Below are 20,502 nucleotides of genomic sequence, written 5' to 3'. Positions count from 1 at the left end.
ATGACATGTTTATGAGGGACTTCAGGTGATGTTTCTCGAGGTCCAGACTCTGTTTGTATGATGCTGCCACATGGGCTCATCAGTGACACCTGGTGAAAGACGAGTCCGTGGGATCTGTTTTCTGTTCTTTGTCACATCCTCTTTCTCCTCATTTCTCTCCATCTGACAGATTGAACAGGAGCGCATTGATAAAATCTGGCCCAAGCTACGTGTGCTGGCCCGATCTTCACCAACCGACAAGCACACACTGGTTAAAGGTGGGATTTGAGGTTTCTAACTAAAACACAATCACACACTTACACAAATTCACACACTTCAGCCTGTCTTTCCTGCCCGTGTGTGTTCAGGCATCATTGACAGCAGCGTCATAGAGCAGAGGCAGGTTGTCGCAGTAACAGGAGACGGGACTAACGATGGACCAGCTTTGAAGAAGGCCGATGTGGGCTTTGCCATGGTAACCTAATATATTATTCACCTTTGATGTTTATGTTGTGTGAAACCCTTCGATGGTTGTTATTATATGATCATTCAAGGGGCCTCATGGCCATCTAAATGATGTTGGATGTGTTCATGCACATTTCATCATGAATGCAAATTAAATTTGTACATAAAAACATAAAATATTTAATAAATTTAATTCACAAAAAATAGTGTTTTAAATAGCATGTATTTGTTTTTGACCAAAGCTCTTATACCGAGTGGTAGTGCTTAGAGGCAGAACAGCACGATATTGAGACAGTGGCACTCCAAAGTGCTTTGCATGAATCACATGGTGAGTCGTCTCAATCTCTGTCAGGGTATTGCAGGGACAGACGTGGCTAAAGAGGCCTCCGACATCATCCTGACTGATGACAACTTCAGCAGCATCGTCAAAGCGGTGATGTGGGGACGAAACGTCTACGATAGCATCTCCAAGTTCCTGCAGTTCCAGCTCACGGTCAACGTAGTGGCTGTCATTGTGGCCTTCACCGGGGCCTGCATCACTCAGGTGGACAGATTTATTAATACGCATATATGCTGACACACCGTCTGTCCTGCACACACACTCACTGCAGGCACACAGATGTCGCTGCTGTAAACATCACTCACCTCAGATCCGCTAAGACAAAGCAAATGCCAAAATGCTTTTATTGCATTTTACTCCAAGCTTATGCAAGCAGCGATGTCCTGACACTTAGAGAGTTTCACACACATCAGAAAGACAGGAATATCAAATCAAAAGTGTTTATTCAATCTTTATCATTTTTTTTGTGCAAACTAAATGGAAAACACAGCCTAACCTCCTTAAATTCCTGTATTGATCTAAATGTTGGCTGAAAAAAATTCTCAGCACACCTATAAACACATATTTTATGTGTAGATCGCACCTGTAGACCATGAAAAGTTATAGTCATGAAACACTGACCACATCCACAATACAAATGTCCACAGTCTCCTTTTGAGCTGACGTTACCTTAGAACATTTCCAGCCTCTTTCAGACATTTTTCACTCCATCTCCAGTGTCTGTGAGGATTTCTGACGTGGCCTTCTGGTTGCAAACGTCTCTGCAGGACTCTCCTCTGAAGGCGGTGCAGATGCTCTGGGTGAATCTGATCATGGACACGTTTGCTTCCCTGGCCTTAGCTACCGAGCCCCCGACCGAGGCCCTCTTGCTACGAAAACCCTACGGCCGGAACAACCCACTCATCTCACTGACCATGATGAAGAACATCCTGGGCCACGGAGTGTACCAGCTGGTCATCATCTTCACTCTGCTGTTCATAGGTACATAAACCTGCACGGCAACTGTGAAAAGATTCAGCAGTATAAGAATTTCTCATGACTCTTAACAAACTTAAGGCATCCCTACTAAATGTCTAACCCCCCACCCCGAGGTTCGTACAGTACCAAATCTTTGAAGCTGGTTGTTTTACTTTTTTAAGTTCACTCAACTTTTTTACAGTGTAAGTGTGATGGAGACCCAGCCAAAAGAAAAGGAAAGGGAATGGAACAAATGATGTGTCCATGGAGACACATGAACACAGAGCCAGCCAGCGGTCTGACTCACCCCATGTTGCTTGTTGGTAATCGGCCTGGTCACATTCATTTGAGAATGCACAAATGAGCAGCCACAGGCATCACAGTGGTGTAGAGGTTCTTACGAGAGTGTTCATTTAAAGTGAGTGTGGAAGACCTTCCCCTCACATGGGCAGTGCATTTGAGATATTCTGCACATGCTCACTACACATGTCCATGGATACGTAAAATGAAGGCGACCAGTTCTATAACTTACAAACTTGATGGAAGGGAAGATTTGTGCAGGGAAGCTGCTGTCAGCAGGTTTTATGGTGAGAGAAACGGCACAAAGTTGAGGTTTATAAAAGCTGATTTGCTGTTTTTCTTTGTTCTTTTCTCCCCAGGCGAGCGCATGTTTAACATCGACAGCGGCCGCAACGCGCCGCTCCACTCCCCTCCCTCTGAGCACTACACCATCATCTTCAACACCTTCGTCCTCATGCAGCTTTTCAACGAGATCAACGCTCGCAAGATACACGGGGAGAGAAACGTCTTTGATGGCATATTTTCTAATCCCATCTTCTGCTCTATTGTTCTGGGGACCTTCGCTGTGCAGGTCAGGTTTCCATTTTGATGCATTTTAATGGCTGGTACAACACATGTTGATCTTTCTTCCTGTTTCCATTTTGCCCTTATTTGATTGTGACTGTAGATAATAAACAATTCAGGGAAGGATAGAGAGACCTGGAAATGTTGCGGTTATGTGGTATGACCTGCTTCAACCAGTCAGGCAGCTGATTGTCCTCAACGCCACAAAACTGAGCGTGTCATTATGTTAGACTCAACAAAAGCTCTCCTTGGCCTGTATAATGTTTATACTGTTTTTTAAATGGCCGTAATAATTGACATTGTTTACAAGACACTGGAAATAAAAAGAAATGATTGTGTTAGTCAGACCTAAACTAGACTTTTGAAACAAAATAAAGCTCATTTCTCTCTTAAAGCATTTCTAAGCTATTTAAAATTGCAACATGATCTGATAAAATCACCATTCTAGTAACTTAAAGACAACATCTTTGCTGAGAATGTGGTTATACTTGCATACATGATGATGTCTAAAAGAGAAAGGCAGAAGTGGCAGAAGGTCTTGAACATTTTCTTACCCAGTCTGCAGCATCCAGCATCAAAAGCAGGTCAATAACTCAGTTTTCAGATCAGGCTTCAACCTTCGCTCGACTCAGCTGTGGTAAAGGTCTCCGAGATATTTTATAATGTCTGTGTTTTGCTGCATTCATGAATAATTTTGTAGTTTCCAAAATTATTCATACTCATTGTCATTAACCAAAGACCAAGCTTTATTTGCTTTATTTGTACGTCTTCACCAGGGTTTGGGCCAGTCTTACTCTGTGATGTCAGATTTTTAAGGCCGGACTGCTTCCTGTCCATCACTCTCATCTGGTCTTTTGTTGCCATGACGGATTGAGAATAAAGCTCAGGACCCGCCTCCAAAATGTCCGCTAAGTTCTGTAACCACGACTCGATCACGCTGGCTTCATGTTTTGGATCGCTGTCTTGCTGAAACGTCCATTGTTGACAAAGGCCAATGACATCTTCTTTACTAAGGATTCCTTTTACTTTGACAGAGATATTTATCCCACTGACCAAAATAAATTCCTCCAATGTTTCCATTAATGTCATCACTGGAAAGTCATTACTTGCAAATAAGCTTTTTTCTTTCTTCTTTGGCCAGGTGAATTTTTGTGTGCCTCTCTTAGAAAAGCAAATCCTCGTTCACCAGTGTCCATGGAAACCAGCCTCGTCAAGCGTCTGCACAAGTGTGTGAATGTTGCTCTGCCAGATTAATCAGGATAGCTGTGCTGGTGATCCAGTTTGAAGCAGGCATATCAGGCAGACCTTGTAGCAACACCCACACTTAGGGATCACACCTGAATCCTTTTCCAGAATCTCAAGGGAAACACGCAATTACAAGAAAAGTTTGTTTGCTCTGATGTTGATTTATTAAGAGAAGGTGTGAATAATTTCTAAATCTTCTTAAGTACAAGAAAAAAAAACTCCTACACCTCAGCACAACCCTGTGGGAAGGTGCCACATTGCAGACTTGTGTGACTGGAGCTGAAGACATTTCTTTCTTGTTACTTAAGCAAATATTCTTTTCTCAGACTTTTCAGACAGACCTGCTTCAGCAGATCTGCAGAGTCATTTGTCCAACAGATAGCAGTGGGTATGCATTCAACCGTGATTTAAAGAAATCATTTAGTTCTTTTAAAAACCAGGGCAAAGTTAGCATATATGTTTGGGTGAAATGTGGGTTTACTCTGTAAATTCAAGTCCACATTTAAGGTTACCAACCGAAGGAGGCCTATTTGTTTACCTGACTCATGGCGAACAAAGAAAAAATGCAATGAAGCAGCGAACCATGACTACACAAACAAAGATGGAGGGAGAGACGGATGAGAAGAAGGATATTTTTCAAAGCTCTTCAGATGTTGGTGTTACTCTGGGGAGAAACAGGAAAGAGAGAACTGGAGGGGGTGGCAGTGATTTGGAGTGTGAGAGCAACAAATAGACAGTTCAGACAGATTTGGGAAAGAAGAGATTAGAAAGCTGAAGACTAAAGGCCACTTGAGGTGAAAGAGGATGACAAATAGTCGGCAAAAACGATGGATCTGTCCTACCTTCACAAAGATGTTGCTGCATGTGATCCACTTTATTGTGCCCCTAGTAAGACTTACGAGTGTGGGCTGATGTGAGGGTGATGGTGCCACTGCTGAATGACAGGATGCTGAAGGAGGGCAAAGTTTAATGAAGCTGATTGAAAACAAGCAGCATTTTTTAGATTAATATACGTATACTAGAAGGTAAAACCAGAGTAATCTTTCTGTACTTCATCTGGGTCTGGGCCTGCTCTGTTGTTCTGAACAGTGATTTAACTTCACTTTATCACACTGTAAGAAGGACAAGTTAATGGGATATATATGAAATATACAGAGCTGTCATTAAAAGGTATATATGAGTTGTAGGAAGATGGTGTTCTATCCTATACATCTACTCTGCTATCCAGGTTATAACTTGTTATCACCAGCGAGGGTCTTCAGCACCCGGGAATTTTAAAGTAATGCTCTCTACAGCATTCCTGCACACGTTGCCACCACGAACTGATGAAAGTATGAAACTGGAGAAACTCAAACCTAAAATGTGTGCATGTGTTATCACACCTGTCTGTTTTGAGCATAGCAGAGATTTACTGTGATGATGTAGGAGACATGGCCTACATGAAGCCTTGGTTTTGTTTGAACAGAGCGGACTGTGATGAGCTGGTTTCTGCCACAGCCTCGTGTTAGACTGTAATAATATGCTTCCTTGTGTTTCTGCTGCAGATCGTGATTGTGCAGTGGGGAGGGAAGCCCTTCAGCTGTGCCCCTCTCAATGTGGAGCAGTGGCTCTGGTGTCTGTTCGTAGGAGTTGGAGAGCTTCTCTGGGGGCAGGTAAGCAGCTCTACAGCCTGCTGTGTCAAACCACTTTGAAGGAGTGTAGGCTGATGGCCTGGTTTCCCCTGAGGTGAGGCTAAAGAAACATTTTTTCACTGCTTCGCTCTAAACGTGGCCCGAGGAAATAATGTGGTTTTATCTAAACCTGCATGATATGTGAATGATGGCTGACAAAGTCCCCATCTGCTTGCAGGTGATCGCCACAGTGCCAACAGAGCGGCTGCCATGCCTGAAGGAGGCGGGGCTTGGCCTGGAGCCTGGGGAGGATGAAGGAGAGGAGCTGGCAGAGGATGAGGAGGAGATAGACTGTGCTGAAAGAGAGCTGCGCCGCGGGCAGATCCTCTGGTTCAGAGGTCTCAACCGTATCCAGACCCAGGTACTGTTTGACCAGACCTCCAGTTCAAACCAAAACTCTCTCACAGGAGCTCACAGATATCTAAACGTTACCAGATCCCTCATCTGGTCATGACCCATGAACAATTTGTTTGAGGTGAATTACAAGAAAATTGTGGTGAAAATATTAAGTAAAACAACGAGGAGGATCTGAATGTGAACTCCTGCTGCTATGAAATAATGCACATTTTGAAGAGGTGAAATTCTGACATGTAACAGCCTACATGCACTGCCAGTCTCACGGCCTCATCAAGCTAACTGAAGAGACTTTGGTAAGGAGATAAAGAAAGAGATTTTCTGCATTATGGACTTAGACATGTTTAAGCTCTGATTTGTTCTTACTCTTCAAACGTCTATCTCACCTTGTCTGTGCTGTTCTTCTGAAATGTGCCAAACATAATGATCCAAGTTTCTTCTCTCTCTCCACCACAGCTAACATTTCTACCCAAACCTTCACAAAATGGCTTTCTCTAACGTGGAAGTGGTACTTTAGATGCTCATAAGCACCATGAGAGAGTATGAACGCTGTGACCGTATGCGTGTGATTGTTGTGCTTGTGTGAGTGTTAAAAAATTGTTTAAAGATTAAAGCATAGCATACAAGTTGCTTAATAATATTATTATCTCACAGCTGTATGTGAGAATGGACATTAAAACAGCTCGGACATGAGCTGCTAACAGCCTCCTAAGAGAGCCAGGCCAGGCTTTCTGCTTAAGTGCCTGTCTTTGCAGAGTGTGGTCAGTTTCACATTACGAGGGTTTGGTCTGAGTGTGCAGACACATGCATCCTTCACACTGCCAGTAATATTCATGAGACATTTCCAGTCAGAGGCAATGAAGACATCTGATTCTGTTATTTTAATCTGTGACAGATGAAACTAGCTAAACACACTCAGAAAACACACACGATCACACACTCAGACTGGACTTTCCTGCCCTCACTGAGTGCTACTGTTTTGTCTCTGTCCTGCAGATGGAGGTAGTGAGCACGTTCAAGCGAAGCGGTTCGTTTCAGGGAGCCGTGAGACGGCGCTCCTCCGTGCTCAGTCAGCTCCACGACGTAAACACTATCTCTACCCCCTCTCACGTAGCTCTCTCCACTGCAACAGCCAATACCAGCCCAGCCCCTGGGAGTGAGTCCGCCGAAAGCATGTACACACCACATACACCCACACCAGTACCTGCACACACTCACGCTCACCTCCTCGCTCTCTCACACACAGTCATAGACACAAACACCCCGTCCACACACACACACACACACACACTGCTGCACGGCACGTGGACTGCAGTATTTTTACTCTCTATGGTTGTGTCCCCTCTGGCTCGCTCGCTGCTCGTATGTATGCCATGTCTCCTCTGTTTTTTTCCTCTCCCTTTTTAAACAGCACCCAGTCCCGAGCAGCTGTGTAGTTCTGGTCTGATCTGGTCTGGCCCAGATCCAGTCTCGGTCTCAGGCCAGAGTGTGTTCTGTGTTGCTCAGTGCAGGAGGTGGCTGGCTGTTTTCTCTCTCTGTGTGTGGTGTCATGACACACGTTGTTTGGAAAAGAGAAAAGTAACTCGTACGTAAATGAAGAAGTTTAAAATCTAACCCTCCTGTGGTGCATGGACATCCTAACGTGCAGGGGGTAAAGGGGGGCCAGCTCCTCCTGCACCATGTGTTATTTCCTGTTTGTGAAGGAGGTCAAGCGTGGTTACTGTGGGTTTCCTCCCACTGAAAACATCTCTAATGTTAAAGAGTAGTGTCATTTTCTCTAAAAGTCACGACAGTATGGCATAGCTGTTGCAATCATGTGATTATACCATAGAAAGTGCAGCAGGTGTATTTCACTGCCATTGTCATCACCAACTAGCTTCATAAGGCTTCTGCAATTCTCTAAACTGTAAACCTTCGAGTATAAAAGCCCTATAAGACACTGCCGTTTCTAAGAGTTTATTTAAGAAACACTTCACTCTGCCTTCTTTCCCCCTCTGTTACTCTCACTTTTCTTTTGTTTGCTGCAATTGTTGTCAACTGGTTATTTATTTAACAGTATTTCCAGCTCCGTCGTCACAACTTTGGCCCCCTGGTGTCTCCAAAAAGTCCTGAAAAGTTCTCTCTCTCTGTCCCAGTCTATTTTTTATCCTCTCTTTCTCTCCATCACAGCTCTCTTTCCTCTTTAATCTTTATTTATGAATGACACAGGTTCCTTGATTGCAGAAATATTCCCTGAAATGTCTTCTAACTGTTCTTCATACGTAGAGCTGTTCTTTTGTTGAGGTATTTAGATTTTACTGGATCTAAATACAGGCTTTTGTATAGAAAACTAAGATTTCTTTAGTAGGTTTCTCTTCATTTTTTTTTTGTCTTTTCTATCCTTTGGACCTTACTTTGTCCTTTAACCCATGGTTTTGTCATCCTCCTGTCTCCTTAATAGAGTAGCTACCATCCCTCATGTTTTATCTTTAGTTTTTGTATGTCAGTTCTGTGTTTGTCTGAAAGTGTGTTCATATGTGAGTGCAGTAGCTGACATATCTGAGAGTCATAGTTTGATTTGTGTGTGTGTTCTGATGTGTGTGAGTGTGTTGGTTTATGCCGGTGTGTAAGTGTGTGCCTGCATGTGTGCGGTTGTGCTGTCTCTTCATTTGATCGTCTTCATCTGCCTTCTCAGTTGCTTATCCCTGCCTTTCTTGCTCCCTTCCGTCACACCTCCCCTCATTCCACACCACGCTGCCTTCCTCCATCACCCGTAGGTGTAGAATCAGAGCGGTCCAAGGCGGCGCTGCTGCCGACACCTCATTGTTGTCCTCATCCTGCACAGTCAGGAGGCTTCATGCTTGGAAAGAACATCCTTCACTCCATCACTTGAGAATATGTAAAAAAATCCTCTTTTGTAACTGTCCAGAGCTTCAACATTGGCTGCTTGATCAAAACCATAATTAATAATCAAAGAAGTGGAAGGAGGGGAGGGATGTACAAGCACACTGTGGAGCTTAGGTTCAGGTCCTACCACTGCCAGCTCATTGCTTGCTTTTTCATTTCTTTTACCTTAATTGGAAGAGCTTGTTTCATTAAAAGCTGGACTGTGGCATATGCTGCAGTCATTCTGTGACTATGGTTCAGTCCTTAAAAAGAAACCTGATGTAATAAGACAATCAGTGAGAAGAAGGAGGGAATGTGAAGGAGCAAGCATTAAGTTTGTGCTTGATGTGATGCAGGTTTGCTTCTCTGAATCATTTCGTGTTGGAGGGAAGCAGCTTGCGGGCAAAACAAAACAAACCCTCGTTTGTTTGTTTTAACTCGGAGCTGGGTGTAGTTGAAAAGCTAAATTTAGATCGCTGTCACATTTCCAGCCACATAGAGGAGATATTTTTCTGTTTTCTTATGATCAGCAAATACCACAAAAAGACAAGAAGGAAAGTTTTATGTGCATATGTTATGAAGAAGCATTGTGTTGTGTGTGTAAGGGAAGGTCTACGGTCATATGGTGTATGCAGACACAGCAGTGCTGAGCTCATATTCTCACCAAGCCAGTGCCAGCAGGCAAAGGTTTGTCAGAGATTTATTTCATCATCTCATAATGTTGGACCTTGTGTTAACTACAACACCAAGATCAGCTGAGACCGATGGAAGTGACGTTAGATAAGCAGCTGCTTTGCTATGTGTTTCAGTCCGAGCGCGTGGCCTCCCTCCGTCCGTGAGCTTCGTAGTTCCTGCTCTAATTACATTTGCTGAGCCGGCTGCACACGAGTCAACATGCATGCGTCTTTTGGAGCAGCAACATTCCAGCCTATCTTCACCTGAATAACTCACCTCATTTGCTTACAAGGTGATGGGATCTCTACAAATCGTCCAAGTTCATGGCTAATTTGACAGTTTGCATTAAGAGTTATTCTTTTTGCTTTGGCAGTCTGTTTCAGGCTGCAAGGCTGCTGCTCACAGTAGCTTCATAGTGTTGCGTATTAGTCCTTTAAAGAAACGAAGATTCTACCACATGTTGATGCCTAAAGCCCACTGAGTAAGAAATGGAAGTAAAGAACAATAGTAGTTAATGTGGTGGTGGTGTGTTTGATGTGTGTACAAAATGCCCTGATTTCAGTTTCAGCTTCCGTGTTTTTGCAGATTAGAGCAGTGCAGGGTGGCTGCACGGTAGAACTCTTTATGACACCGTAACAACGTACGCTTTTTATTATACTGCCTAAAATAAGCCAAGTTGTCTGCTAATAGAACAAGAAAATATGACTTGGAAAGATTTTTTAATAAAGATTCATGCTTGCGTAATATAATCTCAGCTTGCAGTCTGCATGACATGCACCTCTTAGCCATGCCTCAAACCGGCGAGAAGCCTTCATTGATTTTTTATTGTATTTTTTATTTTAGTAATTCCATTTGACTGATTAACAAGTTACACCTCAGCATTTACATGCCTTTGCTTCTGAAATCGTATCAATAATGAACCACAGAAAGCTGTTTATTTATAATTTTCTATAAAGGCATCACTGTGTGAAAAGATTATGTAGGTAGTAACTCTCCTACAGCAGTGCTGCTGCATAAAGGTCAACAATGTGAACACACTCATGCAGCCTGAAGCAGCAGTTCACCAATGCACACACACACGCGCGCACACACACACACACACACACACACACACAGAGCAGCTGAAATAAAGCAGCATTAGGCAGATTCACACAGATGTGATGTCTTAATGCCTGACTGTCGGCACGCCTGATGTTTAGAATTGTAGCATCAATCAGTGGTGGGATCAGACACGGGATCAGCCGAGCGATTTGATTGGCCTGCACATGCGCTGCTGCTTGAAAAGTTTAACCCTTTTCTCAGAATTTAATTTGGCCGTGCAAGACATCATTCAGGGAGACCGCTGACAACTAAGTATGTGTGTCAACGCTGCCTGACACTTGGACGAAACATCGACGCCGAGCGTGTCTCTGAGTGATGGAAGTGAGACAGAACAATGTCAGCTGACATGATCTGGAAAACTATGATGGTGATGATGATGAAGAGGGTTTAAAAGGCAGAATGACAACAGCAGTGAAGCTGAAGAATGGGTCTGATTGGGTCACAGAATGCAGACATCACTGGATCGGGTGTAGCTACAGTAGCCTCAACAGCCCACTTTTCTTTCTGAACTCACTGAAAAGAAGCATTCATGTTCATGCTGACGGGCACAGGAATCAACTACATTTCAACCACAAGTCATGACTCGGAACCAAAAGATTTTGTGGTGTCTCATATACTAAGATCTTTCCCTGAGAAGCTGACTTGCAGGTGGAACCATCTACACAATTATTTTATTTTGCCCTCTTAGTATCTTAAATATACATTTCAAACTTCACTATCAGATAGTTGTTAAAATTTTTCTTGAAAATAGAAAAAAATGTCAACGTGCCGGTGCCACTGGTTGGGCCACAAGCTTCAGCTTTGTTTAAACGTGGCCTCGTAAATCCACTTCAGTTACTGTAAAGCTGCTCCTGTAAGTCTGGAAGCAACGACGGCAGAAGCTTAGAAGGGTTCAGTCTCTGTTACCTGCTAAAATTTCACGTCTCTACACTCCCAGTTTGGAGAAGCAGGCAAGAGGACGGACACAGAATCCAGTCTACTGGTCTGCCTTATCCACATCCTGTAAACAACAGCAGCTTTAGACTGCTACAACAGAATAATGTGTGCAAAGATTTGTGGCTTTATTTGTGTTACTGTGTGACTTTGGAGCACACAAACTGGTTGGACCCCCTAAAACGATGAGGCAGCTCATGCAGAGCAACAACTTATGTTCTGCAAGAAGACAGAACAATGCCTATATTCATGTTACCTGCTCTAAATTCCTTGCATTACTGCTGTGTTTGTGGTTGCACCTCCAGCACAGTGGCAGTTAATTCACACGTCTGGTGGTTTGATGTCAGTGTAAACAGAGAATGGTTGGTAGAGAATGTGCAGCTGTTGAACTTTGTTTGGTTTATGCTCTATTTTGTGACTAACCCAGCTGCAAGGATCACTGTAGCACTAACCTCCAAAATCACGTCTCATTTAGACTTTTATAAAATGCTTTTTAATAAAAGTTTAGAGTAAGTCTTTAGTGTCAGTAAAGCCACTGATATTTTCCACTGCATTCCTATCCATGCATCCATTTACTGCACCGTTAATTCCGATTCAGGGTCGCGGGGAAGCTGGAGTCTAGCCCAGCAGTTAGCAGGCGAGGGGCAGGTACACCTGGACAGGTACACCTAGACAGGTCGCCAGTCCATCGCAGGGCCTCCATAGAGAGACAAACAACCACTAACACTCACTGCTAGCGAGAATATAGTGAGCAGATAACCTAACATCATGTCTTTGCGTTCCTTTGGATGTGTAAATACTAGACGGTGTGAAGTGAGTGGCAGTAGAGCATCAGGGTCAGCGAAGGATCTCCCTGACATTGTGATTCAGTTTCCTCTCTATCTCCATCCCTTCCATTTTCCATCAGATTTGTCCATTTAACCAAGCCAAGGAAAACACGAGATAACCAGGTAAACACAATAGCTGCTCCATTCCCAACATGCTTCCCAGCTTGGGTGCCTACCTTCTGAAAGGAGAAAACCTCTCTGGTGTTGCAGCTACAGAAGTGACCATTAGGACAAAGGGCAGCAATTCTGAGTTTCACCTTACATAAAGAAATGTACGGAGTCCTGAGTGATGTGGGGAAAATATTGTGAGGCCATGTGTTACAGAGTAATAGCTAGATGTTACTAAGACATGGGATTTAGTTATTAAGCTGTTGCCAAAATTTCATTATCGTGTGGTCCTACTTATATCACGATCCAACAGAATGAAACTGGTATTTGTAAATTTTGCAGCTGCAGAAATAAAGGAAACTGTACTGCATGCCTACATGCTTATAAGCACTTTGACTGGGTTTGAGAAATCAATGGTCCCAAAATACTGTTTGTGGTTTAGCCTCAGGGCGTCATGCATAACAGATGGGTTTGGATCCAGAGATGCCAGATTAGATGTTTGTCATCCTTTTTTGCATTTATCCCGTTAATCAGACATTTCCTTGATATGCAGCTGAAGCCATGCGGTCTCCCTGGTCTTTCCAGCTTCTGCTTGAGAAAATCAACAGTTTCAACATGTTTCAAACCATGCATTTAAGCAGCTTAAGTTTAACTGCAAGAGATTGCATAATGTTATCATAATTCAAGTTTAAAATAAAATAAGATTAAATCAAAATGATTTCAAATGATGCCTAATGTGTGCTGTAGTTAAACAGGAGGTCGGTCTATCTTAAGTGCAACGAAACAGCACGCTCCTATTTATTGGCCACAGTTTAGTTATCACATTTCTTTGCAGGACCAGTTCATGGCCAGAACCTATTAGTGTATTTTCCACACATTAGGATTGTTTGACCGCAGCATAGTTTCCCCACCAGAGAGGCTCTGTAGAGAAGGCAGCAAGAAGGTTGTTTTTTGATCTCATGGAATCCCAGAAAGCAAAAACTGACCCCTGCACTGCTGTGTGTCCAGTTAGCTTCAGGTTCAATACAGAACTCCAATACCCACAGTCCTTTGCAGAGCAGACTCTTAGTATAAAGCCTTGTGGTAGCAAATAGTATTTCCTTTCTGACGTTTACTGTAAAATCTGTCACCAGCGGCTAGAATGAGTCATGGTATTCATATACAGAAAATCTTTTAGAGAGACTGAGGTAAAACACTGGCATCTGTTTCATGCCTTCATCCCTCTGAGTTGCGTTGGCCTGTAGTGATCCCTCTGGATCTTTAGCACTGATCTATGGATCCAGTTTGTTTTCATTTATGTTTATTAATTACAGAAAGTAGTTTATTTTGGTTAGATAAGCGGATGGGGCATGGAAGATCAAATCCATCTTCAGCTCCTCATTCTTCGCTTATTTATTTTTTCAAATTCAGAACAAAATATTTCAGCTTCTGCTCAGTTTTTATTCCTAAAATGGGATGGGGGTGGGAGAAATTTGGAAAATATGCAATGAATTGAGGTGTTGAGATGGATTGCAGCTCAGCCATCACCTCTGTGGGAAACTAGAAGCCTTAACCAGTCATTTACCTCACAGCTTCCTTCTGTATTTATGTTGCAGTTCTTCTTCTCACCAGTTTGCACACAGCAGCTTTTCTACTTGCAGAGCCTATTTCCTCCTCCAAATTTAACCATCATCGTTTTTCCATCAAGCACTGCTGAAAGAGTCGACAGGGAGAGAGAAAGGAGGTGTGTGTGTGAGAGAAATACGTAACACAGCAGGGTCCTGACCTCCAGACCTCTGTGATCACACTGTGGGCGTCATATACTCGAACGTTTACTCTGTTCATGGAGACAAAATGAAAACAAACTGAGCACTGATGAAGCGAGAAAGTAACATTCTGAAACCTTCTCAGTCTGCATGAGATGTTTTTCTACTGTCTGACAGGCTCTTTGGAAAAACAGATAAGCACTGAACCTACTGCTTGACCGTCTGTCTGTCTCACATGAGCCAGAGTCATACATAGAGACTCCTCCTGGTTTGTCCAACTGCAGCACTGATCTCCATTCAGCTGTCCGACCATCCACCTCTCATAATCACGGGTTGGACTCCGGTCCGTGTTGCAGTCGACATAAAGCTTCTCTTGATTTCATTTGGCCAAACTGTCTCTATGTACGGCTCTGTCTGCTCTGCCCGTCAGTATATTTGCATTGAACTGTCTGTTTCTTTCAAGCTCACGCTGCTTCTTTTCCTCTGTTTGGGTTTTGGGGAGGGATGCATGGACCAACTGCCATGGCAGAGGAATGTTTTTATGCATGCATACACCACACACTGCATAATGCACCTTGATGTACACTCAGAACTCACTCTGATGTGTGTGTGTGCAGAGAGAGAGAGAGAGAGAGAGAGAGAGAGAGAGCATAAGCAACAAAAGTCTGGTTCGACATGACCTGACTGCCTCTCTGTGTGTGACAGAGCTGATGCCCGAGCTTTGCTCTGGCCTTTGAACCAATCACCTTCTGTTTCCAGTAATCATCCAATCACACGCTGTTGTAACCTGCTGATTCTCTGTGATGTCACTTTTCTGTTTTGCAAGATTAGTTTTTTTATGTCCCACAGCAAATTTATCATCATCATCATTTCAGTCACCGCTCTCCTCTAACTGCTGCATGGTCACAGCACACTTTGCATGCGAGTGTGTGTGTGTGTGTGTGTGTGCACGCGTGTGCATAGAGACGCTGACTGACTAACTCACTGTGTAGCTCTTGATGTGGTTTTCGCGTGTTTAAACCGGCTCTCTTCAACAAGCAGCACCCATGACTGACAGCTCTCCGATGCATGCGGACATCAGCCTCCGAGCCGCTCGCAGCGGAGACGTCTTCAGCTGCCCTCACGCTGCTGCAGCATGCGTGTGTGTCGTGTTTATGTGTGTGCTCTCTGCTATAGGTTCTTGCAAATTTCTTATTTTACTCTACATGAAACTAACACACTTACCATTCCTGCTTCTCCATTTGTGCCAAACAACCGCCCTCATCTGTGTGTGCATGCAGTTCAGTGTGTGAGGTACGAGTGTTTCCCCAGACTTGTTGTATCACCACCCTAACACACACACACACACACACAGAGATTTACCATGTGTGTTTGCAGCTTCTTATGTGTTATTTGTGATGGTGGCTATTGTTTATTCTTGTCTTTTGGTGTCTGATTGGTGTGTGAGAACTGACAACACTTGCCATTGATCAATTTGTTTTGTCTTTGGTTGTTTTTTTGTTGTTGTTTTGTCTGTTGGATGCACGCAGGATCAGGTGGATGTTAAGTTGGCATTAAATTGGTCAACAAATGATATTAGTGTGCTCAACTTTAGTGCACCTTGTAAGAGATCCATTGTGGCTAATCCAGTCTCCCCGGTAAAACAATGGCATGAAGGACATGTGTGTAACAACCACATCATGTATCACAGCCAGAATTCATCCCTGGTGTCTTTATTTAACACGTGGCTTAGCTGTACATGAAGAGCTGTTAAAATGGATTGGCTCAGTTAAGATCAGCTAAGTTACAGGGGTGACACGTTAATGTTTCAAAAATCTTTTTCTTTGGTCTGTAGATTTGCTGGTTACATGACAAAGTTGAGCTTTTTAAGAGACATTCTGATTGGCTTTCATGCTGAGTTTTTTATGTCCTAAAGACTGAAAGCACAGTGAAGCAGCTAGCCTGGATGTTTGCAACATGAAATCCACGACAGAAGATCTGATCTTCACTCAAACAGCCACACGTGGAGAATACTGATGCTTTGGAGTTTCTTTTTAAATTTTTTTAGCATTTATTCTTTTTAGTCTTCACGTTTTGCAGCCTGATGTCAAGACCTCAAGAGGAAATAGTCTTAGATATAAACACCTGTACGTGCCATAAACTCACAAGTCAGCTTAGCTTTGGAATAAAGTCTGGAAAGAAATTGTGCGATTGTCTTGGTTCAAAAGTAGTAAAAGTACCAGCATCCGAACGGGTCGGTTATGCTGAAAAGTAGAATAAATACTTTGTTTCCTATACGAAGTCCCTCAGTCCAACAAAACCACCTCTTCATCTATTTAAATGTGATCAGTTAGCTTTCATCATTAGCCTCAGGTGGGGCTAAGCTCTTTCCTTCAGGCTGCAGTCGACAGTCGTTTAAAAAGGTTTTTCTTTCATTTGTGAACAATAAAAAGGCTGGACAGCGTTTTTGCTAATAGCTAAAATAAACTGAGTGAATTGGAAAAAAATGCTAATTCGTAACCAAAGTGTCCCTTATTTATTGAAGTGATGAACATTGTCTCCATAGCATTAGAATATTATGGGATGTAAACAATTGCTTCTTACCCTAATAATAATGATACTACTTAAAGTCGGAGTTAGCCACATCTGACCCATTCAACACATGCCATGACCTGGGTCTGGCTGCATGCATGACTTCTGGGCCACATCTGGCTGAAAGAACCCAACCACCAACTGAGACATAATGGCCCAAAGTAGCCCAGATTAGGTCCAAATGGGCCTACTATGTGGGCATAAGTCAAACTTTCAGGAGTTTATTAGGAAATATTAATTATAGACTTTGGGTACTCATTGAAAAACAAAAAAGCTATGGTCGTTGTTTTTTCATTTATTTATTTTATTTGGGAATCAATGAAGTAATAAGGGGGTTAATGCCCATTTAGAAGTCTGTGATCATTAGCTAAACATAACCTTCATAGTTGCCTCTGCAAAATCCTGTCACCAAGTCCCTTTCAAGAGAATATTATCCAGTATTTAAAGACCCAGCTCTTGTGTTAGGGTCAACCTTAATCCCTCTTCATAACGCATGTTATGAAAAAGGGAATACAGCTGGTGAACATGTTTTCAATGAAACATTTAAGACCCTTTGTTGGGTTCCCAGAAGTCTCCATAATGTTTTGAAGAACATAGCAATGACTACATTAAACTTTTAAGGCCTGAGCCAAGTTAAAATGGGAAGAAAAGTCTGTTTTTATTTTTTATCTGAGGTCTTTATTTGGCCCTTTTACAAAATGTAAAAAATAAATAAAAAATAAAATAAAAATATTTGTATATTTGCTGTTTATTACTGTGCATGTCAAAAGTATTTAATGCAAACGATGCCCACCAGGTGGCAGAAGACAAGTATCAGATTGTGTAGAACAGGGTTTTGAGCAAAGTTTCTACCATAAAAAGATGCAAAAGGTCTCAGAAACTGCATGAATTAAAGATGATAAATATGACATTATAGGGTTAAAAGTGTTAGTCAAGTGTCAAACTGTTGTGTCTAACTTTATGTGTAATCTGCAGACTACTCAGCAAAAAAGCAAATTATTTTAAAAAAAGTAAAAATATGCTTACAGTTTTTAAAATCCAGCCAATGAGATAACTTTTAGCCTCCAAACCAACTCTGAATCAGGACGATTTATTGGAAATAAGTTGGAAAAACAAAGTAAAAGTGACGGAGCTGAAGCCACCTGGTCCTGAGGGGTCATCTGTTAGTCTTTCACTCTGTTTGTCTTCTGGAGGACACGAGTCTGTCTGTCTCTGGGTTTCCCTCGTCTCCCTTTTCTCTTGCTTGTTTCTGACTTTCTCCTGTTTTTCTTGTGGTCTCTCCCTCATCTTACTTCCTCTCGGCAGATGCGAGTGGTGAAAGCATTCCGTAGTTCGCTGTATGAGGGCAGGGAGAAACCGGAATCCCGCAACTCCATCCACAACTTCATGGCCCACCCGGAGTTCCTCATCAACGACCTCATCCACAACATCCCGCTGATTGATGACACTGACGTAGACGATGAATCAGAGCTCAGCAGATACCAGCACCTACACCCAGCCCTCCGCAAGCCGCCACCTCCTCCCGCCCAGCCCCCAGCCCGCACCCGGCCCACCCGCCCTTACCGCCAGTACAGCCTCCCAGTGACCCCGTGCAACCGAAACAACAACAACAACAGCAGCAGCAGCAGCAGCATCAACTCAACGATCACCCACAGCAACAAACACAGCATCACAGAAGCCGCCCTCAGCAGCACCCAGACCCCCCATCACAAACACCACCACAACGCTCATGGTAGAGACAGGCCCGTGAAAGCCTCCACCCCTTACCCGGCCCATCTCTACTGTGTGGAGACCTCCTTATAACTGCAGCTGAACATGGGTCGGGGGGAAGGGGGATGAATTCTTGGGGAGGGGGTGGAAAGGGTGAGCACAGGAGAGGGCCGAGGACACGATGACATTTCACCCAAACTCCCTCACAACAAGCTCACATGAGCGAGCGAAAGACGAGGGGGCACACGAGGGAGTGGACAATGGCTGGAGACTTCTTCTGGCAACTCCCCGAGAACTTTTCCTTCCTTTGCCCTTGTTCCAGCCCTCTCAGTCTGACTCCCCACATCCACTCCCCCACCCTCACCCCACCCACCTGTCCCTCCTGAGGACCACCACCCACCCTACCCAGCCCCGCCCAACCTCATGCTCACTTGTCACACACAGGTCTGTTCTTGCTGCGTTGTCCTGAGATTAGGTTGGGATGAGGAGGGAAGGGGGGACAGACACCCAGAAAAAACGCACATCCCTCAAAGCTTCAGCAGCACGGGGCCGTGTGGCTACGGTGGCTGACTCACTCTTTCTAATGGTGTTCGTTCTCAGTGCTGTCGCCTACCTAGCACTCCGCCCCCACCTATCTGGCTACAGCCGCTTGGAGGTCACTACTTTGCTTGCGATAAAATTGAATTGCTTTGTCAGAGCTTTAACTAGACTTCACTCATCTCCATCTGTGGTACATTTCTTTTTCTTAACATAATGGTGCTCATTTGTTTCTCTATTTTACATCACTTTCTTTCCTTTCTACCTGATTTTTCTTTCATTCCTCTCTTTCAGTGTGTTTGTGTGTTTTGTTGGTGTCTTGTCTCTTCTAATGAAAAAGTATCAAAAACCTATCAAAAACAGAAATTTCAAATAAAGACGCTGTTCATTTAAAACTAATAGTAAATAGAATGGCTACAAAAAATATATATATGGGAGGGGTCCACATATTTATACAGTATATGTATATATAATTTGAATGTTTGGGTAGCAACAACACTTCATCACCGTTCTTTTCCAGCCCAACCTGCCCATTCCCAAGTCCACATGACCTGTTTTCTGTAAGACTGCTGGGAGATGATACAGTGTGTGGGATGTATACACCTATACATACAGCACAAACATCATTTAAAGCTTCCTGCCATGTCCAGCTCATGTATGGGTCATTTCTGTGGCTGACACCTGGGGGAACTCGTCCTCTTCCAGTCTTCATTTTTCTTCTGCTCCATCGTCTTCTCTCTTGCTGTTCCTCCTTTGCTTACTTCACTTTGTCTTGTCCCTTCCAGTCTTTTGTCAGTGGGTGTATGCGAGACAGCTTTTTTCTTTTTGGAAAAAAGCAGAAATCTAGAGAAGCATTAACCCTTTAAATGCCATCAAACACACAATGCACAGGCGATGGCCCTTTAAAACTATGTCAACTCACTTTTGCTCCTGCTCACGTGCTTGTTTCCGCCATATAGTCTCCCTGTGGACGAAGATTGTTCAATCTGATCCATGGAGGGGAGACAAAGTCGCTGTTTCAGTGTTTGAGCATATCAGTCTAATGCCAGTGTTCAGTTTTATCTTTAGGCCAAAGCTCACTCCGGTCTATCAGGTACAGCTGATGAGAGCTCATGCGTGCATTTCCCATCTTGATGTTGGTATGGTATTGTTTGGTATGTTGTACAGAACCAGTCACCTTAGGAAATGTGCTTGTATGTATTTCCTGCTGAAAGTTTGATGAGGAGATTTCTGCTTTCATTTTTGCTGATAAATAGTAGGTCACAGGTCTCCCCAGCCTATGAGCCCCTCTAAAGCTTCATAATTAACCTGTTAAATCTTTGTTAAATCGTCACCAAAACAGCTCATATGCCAGTCAGAATTACATTCCTCCTGGCTTTCAGAGTACATTAGACTCCTACAAACGAACATCAAGGTTGTCATGGCAACGGACTGCTGTAAGAGGCTGTTTAGTCATTTTATGTGGACCTTCTGTTGTCAGCATGACAGCAAACCACCATCAGTTCTGCTAACTTGCTCTTTATGAGGCAAGGAGCTCATAATGGTCAAATGTTAAG

General features: G+C 43.3%; 1 protein-coding gene across 2 annotated transcripts in view; it reads left to right on the top strand.

Annotated features, from left to right (window-relative positions):
• The window catches only part of atp2b3b (ATPase plasma membrane Ca2+ transporting 3b), a 60,785-nt gene extending 40,527 nt beyond the window's left edge, over positions 1 to 20,258 (top strand). Inside the window, exons 18-26 of one of the 2 annotated variants that reach the window (XM_042003340.1) lie at positions 170 to 257; positions 348 to 454; positions 797 to 988; positions 1,552 to 1,765; positions 2,401 to 2,612; positions 5,395 to 5,502; positions 5,699 to 5,881; positions 6,871 to 6,957; positions 18,005 to 20,258. In XM_042003340.1, the coding sequence (XP_041859274.1) occupies positions 170 to 257; positions 348 to 454; positions 797 to 988; positions 1,552 to 1,765; positions 2,401 to 2,612; positions 5,395 to 5,502; positions 5,699 to 5,881; positions 6,871 to 6,957; positions 18,005 to 18,502 (1,689 nt within the window). In that variant the 3' untranslated portion in view covers positions 18,503 to 20,258. Of the gene's footprint in view, positions 1 to 169; positions 258 to 347; positions 455 to 796; positions 989 to 1,551; positions 1,766 to 2,400; positions 2,613 to 5,394; positions 5,503 to 5,698; positions 5,882 to 6,870; positions 7,031 to 18,004 lie in introns of both variants that reach the window. The other variant, XM_042003339.1, reaches the window with a different exon arrangement.
• The last annotated feature ends 244 nt before the right edge of the window (positions 20,259 to 20,502 follow it).

The sequence above is a fragment of the Melanotaenia boesemani genome, chromosome 13 (genome assembly GCF_017639745.1).
Source record: "Melanotaenia boesemani isolate fMelBoe1 chromosome 13, fMelBoe1.pri, whole genome shotgun sequence".
NCBI lineage: Eukaryota > Metazoa > Chordata > Actinopteri > Atheriniformes > Melanotaeniidae > Melanotaenia > Melanotaenia boesemani.
This window is presented reverse-complemented; position numbering and strand designations above follow the sequence as displayed.